The sequence below is a fragment of the Petaurus breviceps genome, unplaced genomic scaffold (genome assembly GCF_028583685.1).
Source record: "Petaurus breviceps papuanus isolate PSGF00001 unplaced genomic scaffold, PetGlider_PUasm1.0 129, whole genome shotgun sequence".
Taxonomy (NCBI): Eukaryota; Metazoa; Chordata; class Mammalia; order Diprotodontia; family Petauridae; genus Petaurus; species Petaurus breviceps.
Genome location: NW_027185665.1, coordinates 464600 through 481260, shown reverse-complemented (window position 1 = coordinate 481260; position 16661 = coordinate 464600). Strand labels below are relative to the sequence as shown.

General features: G+C 38.0%; 2 protein-coding genes across 2 annotated transcripts in view; both read right to left on the bottom strand.

The window, feature by feature from the left end:
- Positions 1-16661, bottom strand: part of LOC138173525 (A disintegrin and metalloproteinase with thrombospondin motifs 12-like) — a 594307-nt gene that overhangs the window by 456748 nt on the left and 120898 nt on the right. The window lies entirely within an intron of this gene.
- On the bottom strand, positions 3065-5902 carry LOC138173620 (small ribosomal subunit protein uS2-like). Its single transcript, XM_069103668.1, has one exon. The coding sequence runs from the start codon at positions 5532-5534 to the stop codon at positions 4662-4664; it is 873 nt and encodes a 290-aa protein (XP_068959769.1). The 5' UTR covers positions 5535-5902; the 3' UTR covers positions 3065-4661.

The following is a 16661-nucleotide window of genomic DNA, read 5'->3' as shown; positions in this document are numbered from 1 at the left end:
AACAACAAATCCTTCTTTTTCATTGTCTTGGATTCATCCCTTTTCTTTATGGCCACTGCTACTACTAGAGGGCAAAAAATCCAGGCTCTTGTAATATCACATCTGAAAGATTGCAATGGTCATGTAACCAGTGAGCCTGCCTGTATTTTCTGTGCCCAGCTCACCCCTCCCATCCTCCTTTCTATTCCATTCTGAACATCAACAGGAGCTTAGTCTTCCTAGAAGACCATTATCATCATTCCCTGTCATCCCCCTACTCAGATATCTGTATTGAACTGACTCCCCACTGCCCAACAGATCAAGTTCAAATTCCAACAAAATGGTGTAGTGAAAAAAGGATTGAATTAGCTTCAGAGCACCTGGGGTTTTCTTCCAGCTCTGCTACCCCATGACCTCAGTCAAGTAACATGCACTCTCCAGGTTTAGTTTCCTCATCTAATAAAATGAGGGGATTTGACTGGATGGCCTTGGAGTTCTCTTCAAGCCCTAAATCTCATAGTCCTATTCTAGCTTTTAAAATATTCTATAATCTTCTCTATTCAGCATGTCACCCATCATTCACTAACACTCTTTCAACATCAGCAAGAAACTCCTGTCCTGTCCCAATAAACACTATGTATGTTGGAGACCAACTGTCTTTTTGGAAACCTCAACATACGTCACCTTGTCTCTCCTCTCTATGTTACCTGAGACCCTTCAGGACACAACACCACCAGGCCCTGCTCTCACTTGCCTTTGAATTGACCAGAGGAAACAGCAACACAGTTTGCCACAAGGCTGGACAGTGGAGGGCTAAGTCAAAAACTGGAGGGTCTGGGCCTGGGGGGAAACCTTGAACTTTTTAATCACTTGGTAAAATGCCTCCCCCCTCCACTGATACTTTTCCTGTACTCATTCCCCAATGGTTAGCATATTCCCAACTCCTATTACTCTCCCCATGCCAGTGACACATACTAAACTTTCACCTGGAAAACTAACTTCCCACACCAACCCAGTGATCTATTTATTTTTTCCCATCCACCTCAACCTTGCCCTTTCTCTCCCCCACTGTTCTCCTCTAGATCTCTCTCCCTTCTACTGAGTCTTTGGAGATTCCCATTCTAAAATTAATAAGCTTTATTTCATTTTAGACCTCTTCCTTTCTTATTCCTTTCTTTTTCTAGAATTTACTGAAACCTTCCTCTTCCAAGAAAACACTACATTTCTGATCACTGTTTCACATTCTCTCAAATGCCCAACTCACTGATCCCAGTGGAGGAGTCAGAATACTCCTTGCCCCCCATTGCTGCTTCCAGACTCTTGATCTACCACCATCACTCATCAACAGATTTTTTAAGATTCACTATATTCAATATTGGGAGAAGGAGAATGGGACAAATAGAATAGGGTAAATTATCTCACATAAAAGAGGCAAGAGAAAGTTATCACAATGGAGAAGAAAAGCAGGAAAGTGAAAGGGAATCAGTCAACTTTACTCTTATTGGATTTGGTTTAAGGGGGGAATAACATACAAACTCAATTGGGTATATTACTCTACAGGAAAGTAGAGGGGAAGGGGATAAGAGGGGGGATGATAGAAGGGAGATTGGGGGAAAGGGTAGTCAGAAGCAAGCAGTTTTGAAAAGAGATAGGGTCAAAGGAGAAAACAGAATAAATGGGGTGTGGGATAGGATCGAGGAATCCGGGGCAAAACTCCCCTAACAATTTCTAGCCATTCGTCCTCACTGAATCATATAAAGGACATATGGAGCATGTGTTATTCCTCTTCCATGTGGCAGAAAAGACATAATTAGGTACTTTCTAAATCTTGTCTTTTCCAAGTTAACAAATAAATTCCTTCAATTAATTTTCCCCCTGACATCATTTCTTTTTTATTCCAAACTGACAAATGCCAAATGGAAGGGGTATTTCCATATGCAGAAAAAGAAACACAGGAAGATTTTCTTTTGGAGAATCTCTTTTATGGATACACTGAATTTATTTTATATTTAAAATTAAAAGAATGTTTAATTTTCAATGCTCCCTTGCTTGTCTGTGATTCTTTTCTTTGTCCCTATTAGGAAAAAGAAAAACAAAGACAAAATCCTTTTAACAAATATGTGGTATCAAGCAAAACAAACTTCCATATTGACTGCATCACAAAATAAGTCTTATTCTACATCTTAAGTCTATCACTTTTGTTGAGAGATAAATAAGATAAAACCATGCTTCATCATTAGTCCTTTGGAATCATGGTTGGTCATGGACTTGATCAGAGTTCTTAAATCTTTCAAAGCTGTTTTTCTTTAAAATGTTGTTTTTATTGAGCTCCTGGTTCTAATGAAATATTCCCTTTTGTCATTTCTTATAGCACAAAAATATCATTCAGCTATTGACTAATTTATGGACCGTACCTTAGTTTCCAGTTTTCTTCTACTACAAAAATAATTTTTATAAATATTTTAACACATGTAGTTGGCATCATTTCCATACATTTCATCAACCTTATTACCCTCCTCTCATTGTATTTTAGCTTGTCAATGTCCCACTTTTAAAATAGTTACCAGTTTGAACCAGAGATCCCATTACTAAGCATATATTCCAAGTGAAGATTACAGAAAGAAATTTACTATATACTCCTAAACTATTCAGAGCAGAACTCTTTGTGGACAAGAACTAGAAATCAAATGGGGAGTTACTAAAGAAATTGTGGAATATGAATTATAATGACATGTTACATCATATTTTTAAAATGGTGAATATGGAAAATTCAGAGGAGCAGGGAAAGACATAGGAAGTGATACAAGGTAAAGTAAGCAGAAATAGCATATATATGTAACTACAACAAAGAAAATGGAAACCACACCACCAAAAATTAATCTGAATTCTATTCAATTAAGATGACCCAGCTTGTCACTAGAGAAGAGATGATAAATATACTTACTTGTCTCCTTTGCATAGATAGAAATGTATGAGTGTTGCATATACTATCAGATTAAGTTTGTGTGTTGGTTAGTTTTGTTGAATTGAGTTTTTCTTTACTTATTTTCTTTGTTAAAAGATAGGGTCTTCTGGTCAGGGATGGAAAAGTGGAGGGAGAGAGAAGGAGGGAATGAGAGATTTGCCAATGAAAGTGATATAAAAAAGGAAGATATCCTTAATTCTAAAAAATAGCTTCCAAAAATGAACACAGTATTCCAATGCTATAGCTTCTTTATTCATTAATTCAACATCTATAATGTACAATGTGATATGCTGAATGTCACAGAAGATAGAGGATAGAAAAATAACCCCTGACCTCAAAGAGTTTCTTCTCTAGAAGAATGACAGAAATATGTATATAAATAAACTCAGCAGAAGATGTTTAGTCACCTTGTCTATCTGTGTCTCAGTTTCATCATCTGCAAAATGAAGAGCTTGGATTTTATAATTTCTAAGGTCCTTTCAAATTCAAAATCTTAATTGTATAAAGTGAGTATAAGGGAGTATGAGATCAGATAAAAAAACTACTTTCTGATTGGGAAGGGTGAGGAGAGAAAGACATGGGTCTTAGAAATTAATCAAGAGAATAAGAAATATTTTCTGTAGCAAAGTTCAGACTCTACAGAGAAAAAGTCCTTCCAGATATCCCAGAAAGACAAAATGTTAGCATTTTAAGTAGGATTTACATTTATTTAGCAACGTATGATAAAATGTCAGTTCTGTTCAGAGTTTTATATATGACCAAGGGTCTTCAGAAGTAGAGAAAATGTATGATGACCCTGAAAATGCAATTCAGGATTATTTGGAAAATAAAGTCTATTTCCTGTCAAAATGTAGAACCAGCTGCTCTCCATCATCATTTTCCTCTTCTTCCTTTTTCTTCTTATTCCTCCTTTTTATTCTTTTACTTCTCATCTTCATTTAATTCCTCCTCCTACTATTAGTTTTTGTTAAAGTTTTATTAATATCTTTTGTTTGTATATCATATCTATCTCTCAAAATTCCCTATCCACCAAATCTTCTCTTGTAACCAAGAAAAATAGTTAACAAAACCAAATGATGACATCTGTCAGAGTATTCAATGCTTGGCACCCACAGTTGCCAGTTCTCTAAGGAAAAGAGGGAAGTGTGTTACTTCATCTTGTCTCCAGGGCCAGAATTCAGTCATTTTCTTTGTTGGATTCCAACTTTCCTGCCAAGACATTCTTGTACCAGAACCAAGATGGTCAATAAATATTTTATCCAAACACTGTTTTATGTACATTATAGTTGATATGCAGAAGTCATCCCATTGATAAACAGACCAAATCATCTAGAAATTGGCAAGTGACAACTGCTAAAGTATAGAGTCAATTTGGTTCAAATCTTAGAAATATTAAAGCAATTCAAGTAACTAAAAATGCTTTGCTGAATTGCACTCAGAGATGGAGTAAAAGATCAATTTTATAAGCTATTTAAAATATTATTGAGTTAAAATATATCAAGAAAATTTAATTTAATCTATTCTATATCCTTATGAGATGTGTGATCATGGCTAAGTGATTTAGCCTCTCAGGGATTTGGTTTATAAGTGTATAAATTATTGATAGATTGTTGATCAACCCTGCTAGACAGTTTCTACGTTGAAATTTTCTTTTGTTAAGAAACCAATGTTTATTTTTCAGTCAGCATTTTTCCAACACTATTAGAGCATCTGGGTTTTAAGACCACTCTGTGGTAGTTCCTACACACTCAGTGGCCTGAGCAGTAGGAGCCACAGACCAGTCCTCAGTAGCTGGCTGAGTACTCCAATCTTCGGTGGGGAACTGCTGAATGGGCACAGATGGCACCTGTACTCCCTCAGACTCTGGTTGAGTAGCAGTGAATTCTGGGGTGGATGCAGTCCATTCACCCTGAAACTCCTCCTTTGTCACTGCCTTCTCAGCTGCAGCCTGCTCTTCCTTTTCAATCTCCTCTGGATCCCTGTAGAAGTAAAGATCAGGCATAACCTCCCAGGGATGTTCCCGGGAGATGGTACCACGCATCCGCAGGATTTCATGGGCCAGCATCCACCACATCAGACCCACTGAGTGAGCTCCCTTGTTGTTCCATGGAATGGCAATGTCCACATAGTGAAGTGGGGAGTCTGTATTGCACAGGGCAATGGTTGGGAGGTTAGCATACGATGCTTCAGTCAGAGGCTGGTGATCTGCCCAAGGATCAGTGACCACCAAGAGGCGAGGCTCCCTGAAAGCTGCCCGGACCTGGTTAGTGAAGGTGCCCCATGTGAAATGTCCAGCAATAGGTGTGGCACCAATGGCAGCAGCAAATTTCAGAACAGCTCCCTGGCCAGTGTTCCTGGATGAGATGACACTAACATCGGCTGGGTTTTCAACAGCAACAATGGCACGAGCTGCCAGCAGAAGTTTTTCCCAAGTTCTCTTCAAATTAATGATGTAGATGCCGTCACTCTTTATTTTGTAGATATACTGTTCCATCTGGAAGTCCAGATTGGTGCCACCCAAATGGGTTCCTGCAGCCACGAACTTGAGGACATCCTCCTCCATCTGCAGAACATCTAGGGCTCCGGACATCGGAAAGTTTCCCTTTAAAGTTATGACGGAAACCGAGAACAGCGCCGTATGGAACTCTGTTCGGGGCAGTGCGGGAAAGGGTGGAATTTTCTTATACAGATGAAAGCATGGGTTTGGATGGCCACCATCTCAACCACCCATACTACCCTCCCCAGCTCCAGGGGATAGAAGGTAATCCCTTTTAAACATGGAAAAATAAAGCACTGTTTTTATGTCTTGTGGCCAGAGTGGTAACATATAATATCTTTGTCTTTTCAAATTATTTTCTGAAGTAAACTAACTATAGTTAACAGAATAGCTGAGATGTTTTAGTAGTTCCATCTAATTGTTTGAAAGAACCTATTTAATTTTTGAATTGCTTTCAAAAGATATTATGTTCCTGGTATTCCATTTCCAAATTGTCCAGTTATATTGATGATTAGGAGTAGATAGAGTCACTGATAACAGGGATTAGAAGGGAGGTAAAGAAGAGAGAAGAAAGAAGGAGAAATGAATTAGGAGAGAAGAAATGAATGATAAGAAATGGAAAAGGAAATAAAGGTTTAAGTGTGAAGAAGAGAAGGAATGTGGGAAAGAAGAAAGAATAATTAATGAAGGGGGGAAAGAAGGCAATAAGTATTTATTAAGTGCCTACTATGTGCCAGGCTCTGGTGATAAGTGCTTTACCAATATTATTTAATTTGCTCTGGAAACATAAAGAAAATTTAAGAGAGAAATGAAGAGGAAATAAGTGGGAGAAAAAAAATGTAAGGAGTAAGGGAAATGAAGAAAGGAATAAAAGGATAAATAATGAAAACAGAGAAGAAAGGAGTAAAAAAGAGGAAACAGGAAAAAGAAGGAAGAAGAGAGGAAAGAGAAAAACAATGAGAAGGAAAAAAAGACAGGGAGAAGAAAAAAAGTATCTACATAAAATGTGACATAAATGAAATCTGGAATTTACATTGATATGTCATCTATTGAACGCTGTACTTTCAAGTTCTCATGGATTTCTGGGTTCAATGTGGTGTACTTGAAACTTTGTTTTAATCACAACTAAGCCCCAACTCCATTGTAAAACTGGGACGCTCTAAGGTAACTCAGGTGTAGATGTTCTGGTATCACCTTTCTAATTAATCAACAATTATCTATTTAATATGTGCCTACTATGATCCAAGAGCTGGTGATACAAGTACAAATAATTCAAAAATCCTTACTCTCAAGGAGTTTATGTTCTAATGGGGATGCCAATATATATATTATGCACACACATGCAAAGTATAAATGTAAAATGAATAAATACAAATACACTTGAAGTAATTAAATACAAGGTTGTGTCTGCCTCTGCTAAAGGCAAAGCCCTAGCAATTGGAAGATCATGAAGTTTTCATAAAGAAGATAATATCTGAGCGTTATTGTAAATTAAGAGAGGAATGATAAAGAGGATATATGTTCCAAGTATGTGGGATGACCACTTCAAGGCAGAGAGATATGAAGATTGTGAACAGTGAAAAATCCAGTGTGATTGGAAGAAAAAGGGCTGGAGGGGGTATAATGTCAAATGAAGCTGGAAAGATGGTCTGGGGCCAGTTTGTATACAGCTTTAAAAGCTAAGCCAAAGAGTTTATATTATATTTTAGAGGCAACATGAAGCATTAGAACTTATTAAGTAAGGGAGTCACAGGGTCAGATCAGCACTTAAGGAAAATCACTGGCAGCAGTGTGTAGGATGAACTAGAATGAGGAGAAGCTCAAGGTGGGGAAACCAATTAGGAGGCTGTTGTAATAATCTAAGTGAGAAATGATGAGGACATGAAGTAAGTCCCCTCAGTGAGGGGAGAGAAGGGATCGGGTATGATAGAAATCACAGAGGTACAAAGACAAAGCAAGCCTCAACAGGGAATCAATAAAAAGTATTTTATTGGATCAGAAAAGAAATAAAACTAGAAACATTCTCACCAATGGTTCCCCAAAGAAATATTTCCATTATCCTCTTTCCTAACCTAGTTCTTGGAGAAAGCTCCCCATTTCAACCTGAAAAAACAATCCCTTTTGGCAGCAGGGAGTCCTATCTGTTATTCTTCCTGGACATCATCATCATTCCATCCCTACAGCAACTATCAAAAACTCCCAGCACTGTTGTCTTATCCCATTTTCTTTATCAACCAGTTCAGAAGTCATTGCATGTCTCTGCTCCACTTAATCTCTCTACCCTTGGAAATTTCTCCACATGACCTCCCCTTGGATTATCTCTTCTTCGACCTTCTCCTTCCAGGATTTCCATCTCTCCCTCATGAAGACTTATCCCCTGCAACCAGGCACCTGAGAAATTGAAATTCCTGAGAAATGAAGCCCTGGTCAAAGGGCTTTGTGTGGGACAATTTAGCAAAGTAAACATGTAGACTTGATGTAATCCAAACCTCCACTGCAAATGAAATCCTTAAAACAGAACAAAACTCAGAGACCAAGCTTATACAAGTTATAGTCTTAACATTTCTGCAGTGTTAGAACAAGGGGATTGTATCGGAGACACCTCCTTTTATTCTTTATAAAAAAGGATAAAAACATTAGAAATAAACAAAGCTATGAAAGATCTTCAAAGAAAAATTTTAAAATCACCAAAACAATGAGTAAATCAAAGAAGAGAGATGTAATGCAATGGAAAATAAAGATTAAAAGAAAAAAAATAATGACAGGACATCAGCAGAAGTAATAACTATTAAACTTGAGATATTTCTCAAAAATTACTAAAATGAATAATATACATGAACACTGAGGGAATTAAAAAGAAATTTGATAACCAAAAATCACAAGAAGAAATAAAGTAACTACATCCAGCCAAGAAATCTTATGAGAAGAAAAGATAAAACTTGGAAGCTTAAGAACATGTATAGAAAATATAAACATATTAATGCAATCAATTAAAAGCAGAATTATTTCACTGGAAGACAGAATAGTAGGGAAGAGTTTAAGCAGAAAAACAAAGCCAGAAAATAAAAGTTAGAGACAAGAACGCCATCAATCAACAAATATTTATCGAATGTCTATTGGCATGCCTGACATTTTATTTAACACTGTAGTATACAAAAGAAATGCAAGATAAAGTCCCCACCTCAAAAAATATACATTTTCATTGAGGAAATTAATAATGATGACAGCATTTCGATAGTGTTTTAAAGTTTGCCAAGGACTTTACACAGTCTTACCTGACCCCTGCAAGGAATCTGTGAAGCTAGTGCTATATTATCCCCATCTGAAAGATGAAGACACTGAGGCTGAGAGTAAGTGACTTGTCCAGAGTCACATGGCTAAAAAATATCTGAGACAGGGTTTGAACTCAGGACTTCCTGACTCCAGGTCCAACTCTTTATCCATTGCACTATACAGTGGCACTATACACACAAATATAAAATAATTACTAAATAAAGCAGCATGATATACAAAGTATTATAGATGTAAGCCTTATCTTGGCCCCTTGGAATGATGGAGCTTCATCTATTCCCTCATTGCTGCTTCATTGACACCTGCTACCTTTATTCACATTAGGAATCAGAAGACCTGGGTTCTAATACTGATTCTTTTAAGGAGTAGTTAGGTAACTATCATTAAGTCTAAGCATCTTCATCTATTAAGTAATATCTCCTACAGTCATATGTTGACTTAATATATGTGAAAATTACTTAAGATCAAGGACAATCAATTACATTATATATTATTATACTGATCATCTTGAAACAGTTGTCTACAATGGAAGCCATCACTTTCTCACTATGCACTGTCTCTTCAAGTCCTTGCAAATCAGCATCTACCCTTACTACTCCATTCAGCTCTCCGAGGCATCAATAATATTTCACTGACAACCCAGTGGCATTATGGGAGGTCCATATTAAGGAACACTTTATTACTTACATCATCTGATTGTAAAACACTGCTTCCTCCAGGGTACTCTTTCATCTTTTGGCTTCTGGACCATCCTACTCACTTAGGTCTTCTGTTCCTCTGATGCTTCCAACTCTTCCTACAGCACTCACTCCTCTTTTTCTATACCATAAAGTGGATGCTCTCCAAGATTCTATTGTTGTCCTCTAAATTCTCTTTATATCCTTTCCCTTGGCAATCTCATTCACTCTCATGGCCTTGACTATCACTTCTAAGCAAATGACTCCCAAACCGATATCTGTAGGCCTGACTTCTACTTCAGCTTCCAGTCCCACAATTCCAATATCTAGCTGCACATCCTGCTGGTCCCTCAAACTCAACATATCTAAAACCAAACTGATTATCCATACTGGCACCATCACTAGTTTCACATTTTAAGACCTTGGTATTATCTTTCATTCTTTGCTTATTCTCTATATTTCTTGCATTTATCCCTTCACCATTTGTGAAATAACTACCTATACTACAACTATTTCATTGCCACCAACCAGGCTCAACCACTGTATCAGCCTCCAACCGAATTTTTCAGTCCCTTTTTGCTACTGCTCTAATCTATTCTTCATATAATCATCTCACATCATCCTTATGCATAGGTCTATTCATGTCTTTCCTCTGCTCACAACCTTCCTGTGGTGTTCTGCTGTTGCTAGGTGGCATAGTGAATATAGCACTGGCCCTGAGTGTGAATTCTGCCTTGGATATTTTCTAGCCATGTGATCCTAGGTAAGTTACTTGACTATTCCCATCCTCAATTTAGTCATCTGGAAATGAAGCTAACAACAGCATCTACCTCATAGATTTTTGTGAAAAGTTAATGGGATAACATCTAAAGTGCTTTACAAACTTTAAAGTATATTTATGGGTATGTGCGTGTATGTATGTGTATATCATACACACACATATATATAGTATCATTGACATCATCATTTTTATTATTATTATTATTATTATCCATATTGAGTAAAGTTTAAATGTCTTTTTCTGGTATTCATAATCTGGAATCATCCACTTTCCAGGTTTATTTCATACAACTCCCCTCGACATATATTCTGTAACCAAACTATTCATCATCTCCATCAGTTCCCTTTACTGTTCCTCTCATGTGCCTGTGATCAAGCTACTTCCCTACAACTAGGATATCTTCTCCAACCTAGCCTAACCAACTCTGCCCTGTCTCAGCAGTACAAATACTAAACTTTCACCAACTGCTTGATGCCAAACTCAAATGTCATCTTCTCTAGGCATCCTTCCTTGATCCCCCCACCCCATCTTTCATGCCTATGGGGTACTCTTTTTGGACCTGCCTTACGTGCTTTTCATATTTTATTTTGCAGTGTAGTAATCATATTCATATTCTGGATCCTTACTGGAATATATGCTAAAGTTTGACCTTCTAAAGAGAGCTTAGAATGGTCCTCTGCCCTCAATAAGTATTCAATAAAGATTCACTCATCTTTGTTTACTACTAACAAATAGTTTGCTTGTGTACAAGCATTCCACCTAAAAGAAAGAACTGAAGGATATTTTTTGAAAAGTCTTGCCAAAAGGTCAATGGAATTATTTTGAAATCCTTGCTTGTTCCTGGGAACTTTACAAAAGAAAAAGGAGGTCAATTCAAACTCCTCTAAACAGCTTTTCAAAGAAACCTTAGCTATCGAAAATGTTTTACACATATAAAAAAACTTTTAAAGTTCTTAAAAGTCTAGTGAAACTACAGATCAGTGAGGTTATCAAGCCAGTGAGACAGTAGAGTTGAGCCAGACTGCTAAGGCAGGGTGAGGCACTACAGAGTCAGGGCAGGGTGGGGAATGCACTATAAATCAGACTTCCCCAGATGCAACACAGGAAGGCCTAAAAGCCAGAGAATCAACAGTACAGGGCTAAATACTGAGCTAAATACTGAGTCAGGAGATATGGGTACTTATTTTAACTCTGACATTTCCTCCATGTGGGACCATTTGCCCTCCCTGGGTCTTAAGGATGTACTAGATAATTTGTGTAGTCCTTTGCAGCTCTTAAGCTGGATGATTCTTAATTAAATGTTCAGTAGTTTGTTTGGGGGTCAAACTGATGACCCAGAGGAGATGTGTGGGTGTTGTACTTTAGAGTTTATGGCCAAATCAATGTGTACAGAGCATTATTCCCATTTCATAGGAGTAGGAAGATAATTACATTTTGTTAATGATTGTAGAGGTTTATAGTTGTATCTCTGCTTTTATTAAATTCTGTTGCTCTTATCTATGATTGATTTGATGCCAAGCCCTCGGTAAGGAAGGAACCCCCCACATCAGAGTATTTGTTATTACAGGAAATCGTGATTCATTTTACAATGATGCATTTTGTGGTTCCTAAGAACACTTTGGGACAAAAAACAGAGTCCCTGGTTAAGTGTTGTAATAAAGTAGGACAGTATATTTATATATACAGATATGTTTATATATACATATATATTTGTGTATAGAGAGAGACATGTATATATCTATCTACATATTTCACATATCTACATATATACACATCTACATCTACATCATATATATATATATATATAGTTAATTGTCAGATACATGCAATGAATGCAAAAGGAGTTGAAGGAGTAAGATATTTAAAAAGGAAAAATACCACCTTTGCTTTTAGTATAATCACAATGAATCTTCACAACAAGGTAAGGGAGGCCAATTGTTATTAGCCCCATTTTACAGAAGAGCAAACCAAGGTTACAAAAGGTAATGTAACTCATCCTCAAAATCATATAGCATCTTATGCAGAATAACAGTAACGACAACCACAAAAATACTTGTTTTACATATTTATATACATCTCATTTGATCCTCACAATCCTGTGAGGTAAGTGCTGTTATCAATCCCATTTTATAGATATGGAAAATGAAACACAGAGAGGCCAAGTAACTTGTCCAGGATTCCATCCACTATGTCACCTAAAGGTAGGAGAAGTTGAATTTAATAGCCAGGTTTCTGGGTACATATCAAGCATAATAGAATTTCATATCTCTCATGAGGGTGCTAAAAGCTGCTGCATTAAGGAATGATTATAGAGCTTGATAAGAACTATGTCTAGCACTGAGCAGTATGGGATAAAGATTGCGACCTGCAAACAAGAACTTCCTGGTTCAGACTTGATAAGGGAACAGAAATCACGCAGGGCAGATTCTACTGTGATTAAGTCAGTTCAATTCTCTGCTTCACTGTGGCCCTCTTTGGCCACAGGTGACCGAGAGGAATTAGCCCAGGTGGTTTTTATTGCTGTTAATGTCGGTAGTCCTTTGTTTTCGAAGAAAACCAATGACATCATGAATGAGTGATGTCTTGACTTGTGCATGAATTGGATTTAAGTGAGGCAGAGTTGCACAAATCATCAGCCTCATTCCTTCTTCCAGTCATCAAGAGTGGCAGGACAAAAGCCAGGATGATTGTCAATGGCCCAAGAAGCAATATCTTACCAAGCTCTAAGGGCTCCATAGCTCCTGCTTCAGTCACCTTCATGGCCACTGGAATTGTTCTTATTCACCTGTTCCTCCAGAAGAAATCTTCACATGCTTGGGACAGACACCTCCCTAGCTCATTGATGGGTTTAAAACCTATTGGCCATCCTCAACCTGTAATAGCCCATATGCCTAGGCAGTATACCAGGGTGTGGCTGTTGCATACACTACAGCTTCTTGGAGATGCAGGTGAGAATTGGGTGATAGGAGACCCCACGAAGGTAGGTGAGCAGCCCTCATACCAGAGGTATTAGTCCTCCCTCAACACCCCACACACCTCAGGGAGAGATATTCCAGAGGCAGGCTGAGATGTGAGCCTAAAGGTCAGGACTACAGATGGAGATTTAAAAGCCCTCTATATCTCAATGCTCTCTATAATTACTTGCATGGAACAGTTAAGTATATTAAGATTAAACTTTGGATGCCCTTTTCTCTTTCACATTTCAATCCTTCAAGGGTCCATGACTGTCTAGACAGGGGCACTCCTTTCTTTTTTTTAAGCAATTGGGATTAAGTAACTTGCTCAAGGTTACATGGCCAGTTATTTTTTGTGTGGGTGCCAAGTATTTGAGGCCGGAACTGATCCCAGATCTCCTGATGCCGGGGCTGGCACTCTTCTTACTCACTGCGCCAGCTGGCCACCCCGGGGTACTCCTTTCTGCACATGTCTGCTGAAGGTACCACCATCCTTCCAAGTACCCAGGTTTGCAACCTCAGAGACATCCTCTTCTATTCATTTTTTCTCACCCCTCAAGTTCAATGAACTGGTAGGCCTTTTTCAGGTTCTACCCACACAACAGGACTCCCATTTTCTAATTCTGTCCACTAACAAGCTCCCCACCCTAGTTCAAGCCTCATTACCTCAATCAAATAAAAAATATATTATGCATCAACAATGTGCCAGGCACTGTTAGATAATGAAGATACAAAAACAAAAATTAAATAGGCTCTCCCTTTCAGGAGATTATATTCTATTGGGAGAGATAATATATATAAAATACACACACATATACAAAATAGTTAAAAGGTTAATTTTTTTGGAGGGGAAGGATACTAGCAGTTCTTAATAAATGATACTTAGAAGAAAGAAGTGAGAAAAGGAGGAAGGTTCCTAAATCTTCATTTGTAATCCAAACCTCCAGAATTATATCTCCAAATACCTGCAGGATAATTTTACCTGAACATCCTACCAGTACCTGAAACTCAACATATCCCACAATCTTTGCCCCCTACCCCAATCCCGCTTGCTTTTCCTTTAGTAGTTAAATAGTTTCATGACTTACAGTGGTCCAAAAATGGTATCATTCAGAAACGTTCTCTGTGGTGATAAGGCTCTCTTCATTTAGCTAGGTTGGTCCTTAAACAATAGATACTCCATTTCTGGGCATGTGTTTGAAGCCTAAACAGGCTGGTAAGGCTGAAATGCCCACCAGAAATTATACACTAGAGCCCCCTTAAACCTGCTACAGGGGACCCCTACTGGGGTCCCTTGGAAACCACCTAATAGGCTCCACTAGTAAAGAAATGTTTCACCTGTGTTGCTAAAATATACCACAGGTTCCCACGGATTCAGGTCTGTTTATGTTTGTATTCAAAGCTTTGTTAAGGGACTATGGCTTCACTTTGCTTCAGTAGAAATAACATTAATAATTTGTCTTAATAGAATAATACTGAGAATGTCTTGCTTGAACAGAAATAATACTGGGAATGATTTGTCTTGATTTGTCTTAATAGAATAATACTGAGAAAGTTTTACTTGAATGATGATACTCTGTTACTATCAATCACATTGTCTATAAAATTATGTCTAACAGAAAGCTCGGGACTGTCTTTCAGTCTGAGAGGCAGTCCCGGCCGGTTAATAAACACTCCTATCAAATTATAACTGGCCTAGCTGTCCTGTTTGCTCTCACCGTCCATTACAAGGCCTGCTAGTTTTTACTCAACCATCATGGCACAAGAACCCAGGGACACTTCCATGCCACAAGAACCATCAGAAGACCCTAATGGCTCTTCTTTCTACTTGGGGTCTGAGGAAGGGTTAAGATGAGTGGAAAGTTGGTTGAACACAGGAACTGAATTGGCAACATATAACTAATTTCCTATAATCTTAATATAGATTTCATGATATTCATGGAATGGGGCCACTAAATCTTTTTTTTATTAACTTAATACCAACAATTGTCTGAATTTTTAAAGCACAAGCCGACCATTCAAATATCTTGCTTTCTAGAAACCTTGCATCTGGCCCTCAAGTTGATTAATTCAGATCTCCTTGCCTCCTGATATTTTTAGTTGTAGAATGTTCTCATGCCAAAGGTTCTATGACTCACAGATTTAGGGTGGGAATATCACCATCACCCCTAGCTCCCTCATTTTACAGATGAAAAAGCAAAGTCTCAGAGAGGTTGAATGACTTGTCCAAATGCACAGCTAGTAAGAGTCTACAATGGGATTTGAACCTATATCTCCCTGATTCCAAGTCTAGCACTCTATCCACTCTATCACACTACCTCAGTCCTTTTCCTTGTCATCAAGAAATCATGCCTGAATCCCCATTGCAGCTTGAGGGATCTATATCTCTCACTCAGTATCACTGGGGATGTGACCTAGGACTTGGATTTTAGTCATTCTTAACCTAGAACAGACTGAGGAAATGGTGATTTAGTGAATATTTGCTAAAAGGCAAATTGCTAAGAAGCAAGCAGGATTGGGGGCAATTTGCAAATTTGCTAAAAAGCAAAAAAAAAAGTCTGTGGAGGCCTAAATTTGTCTTCCTGTTGACTTTTAAAGAACTTAAGAAAATGTTGGAATCTCTCCCATGACCTAAAAATCTGGCCCATGTAATCTCTCTTGAAGGAAGTACAAAAATCTACAAATGCCTGTGATTCAGCTCATTCAGGCCAAAGTTCAGAGCTCTTACCAAGTCTCATCACCAGGAGAATTTCAATAACCCCTGCTCTTGCTGACTATCAAGGGCCATGGTCCCACATGGGAATGAGAGACTTAGAACACACAATTTCCAAACCACTCTTCCAGCTTTAAAAATCCTAGGACCTATGACTATGAAGTTTGAGGTGCCATAAGGCTAAAGGAGCAAAAAAATAGCTGAGAAAATAAAATTTTCCCATGTTCCCCATGAGCTTTTTGAAAGGATGTGGTCAGACAAGTTGGGGAAGTCCAGGAAGAGGAATCTAACAGCAAAGTCAAACTTACACATTAATAGAGTTTCTGCTTAATACAAATTGTCATCTCAGGGGTACTGGAAAACCTTTGTGTCCAGAAAATAGCTTCCCCACCTAGCTTTATGTGTAAAAATGTCCAATTAGAACAGCATTTTCTTGGCTTGAGTCAAATAGGGAATCCTCTACAGCAAAGTATAAATACAACTAGAATATGTCCTGGTAAAGTCAAATCCACATATGTCCAAAAGGCATTATCAATGAGTGTAAATGGGTTGATCACATCCTTTCCTTAAGGCACAGTTTTGATAGAAAAGAGAGAATGAAGATTCCTTGGAGTTAAAAGGAACCTTAGAGATACCATCCAACTCATTCAGTAGATGAGGCTAAGACTAAGAGAGTAGTGAAGTGGCTTGTCCAAGTTCACATAACTGGTAAGAAGCAGACTTCTTAATAAAATGAAATGCAAATAGAGACCGAAGGTTCCCTTTACTAACCTCACAATTTTGCCTAGCACTGTTAGCATGGTT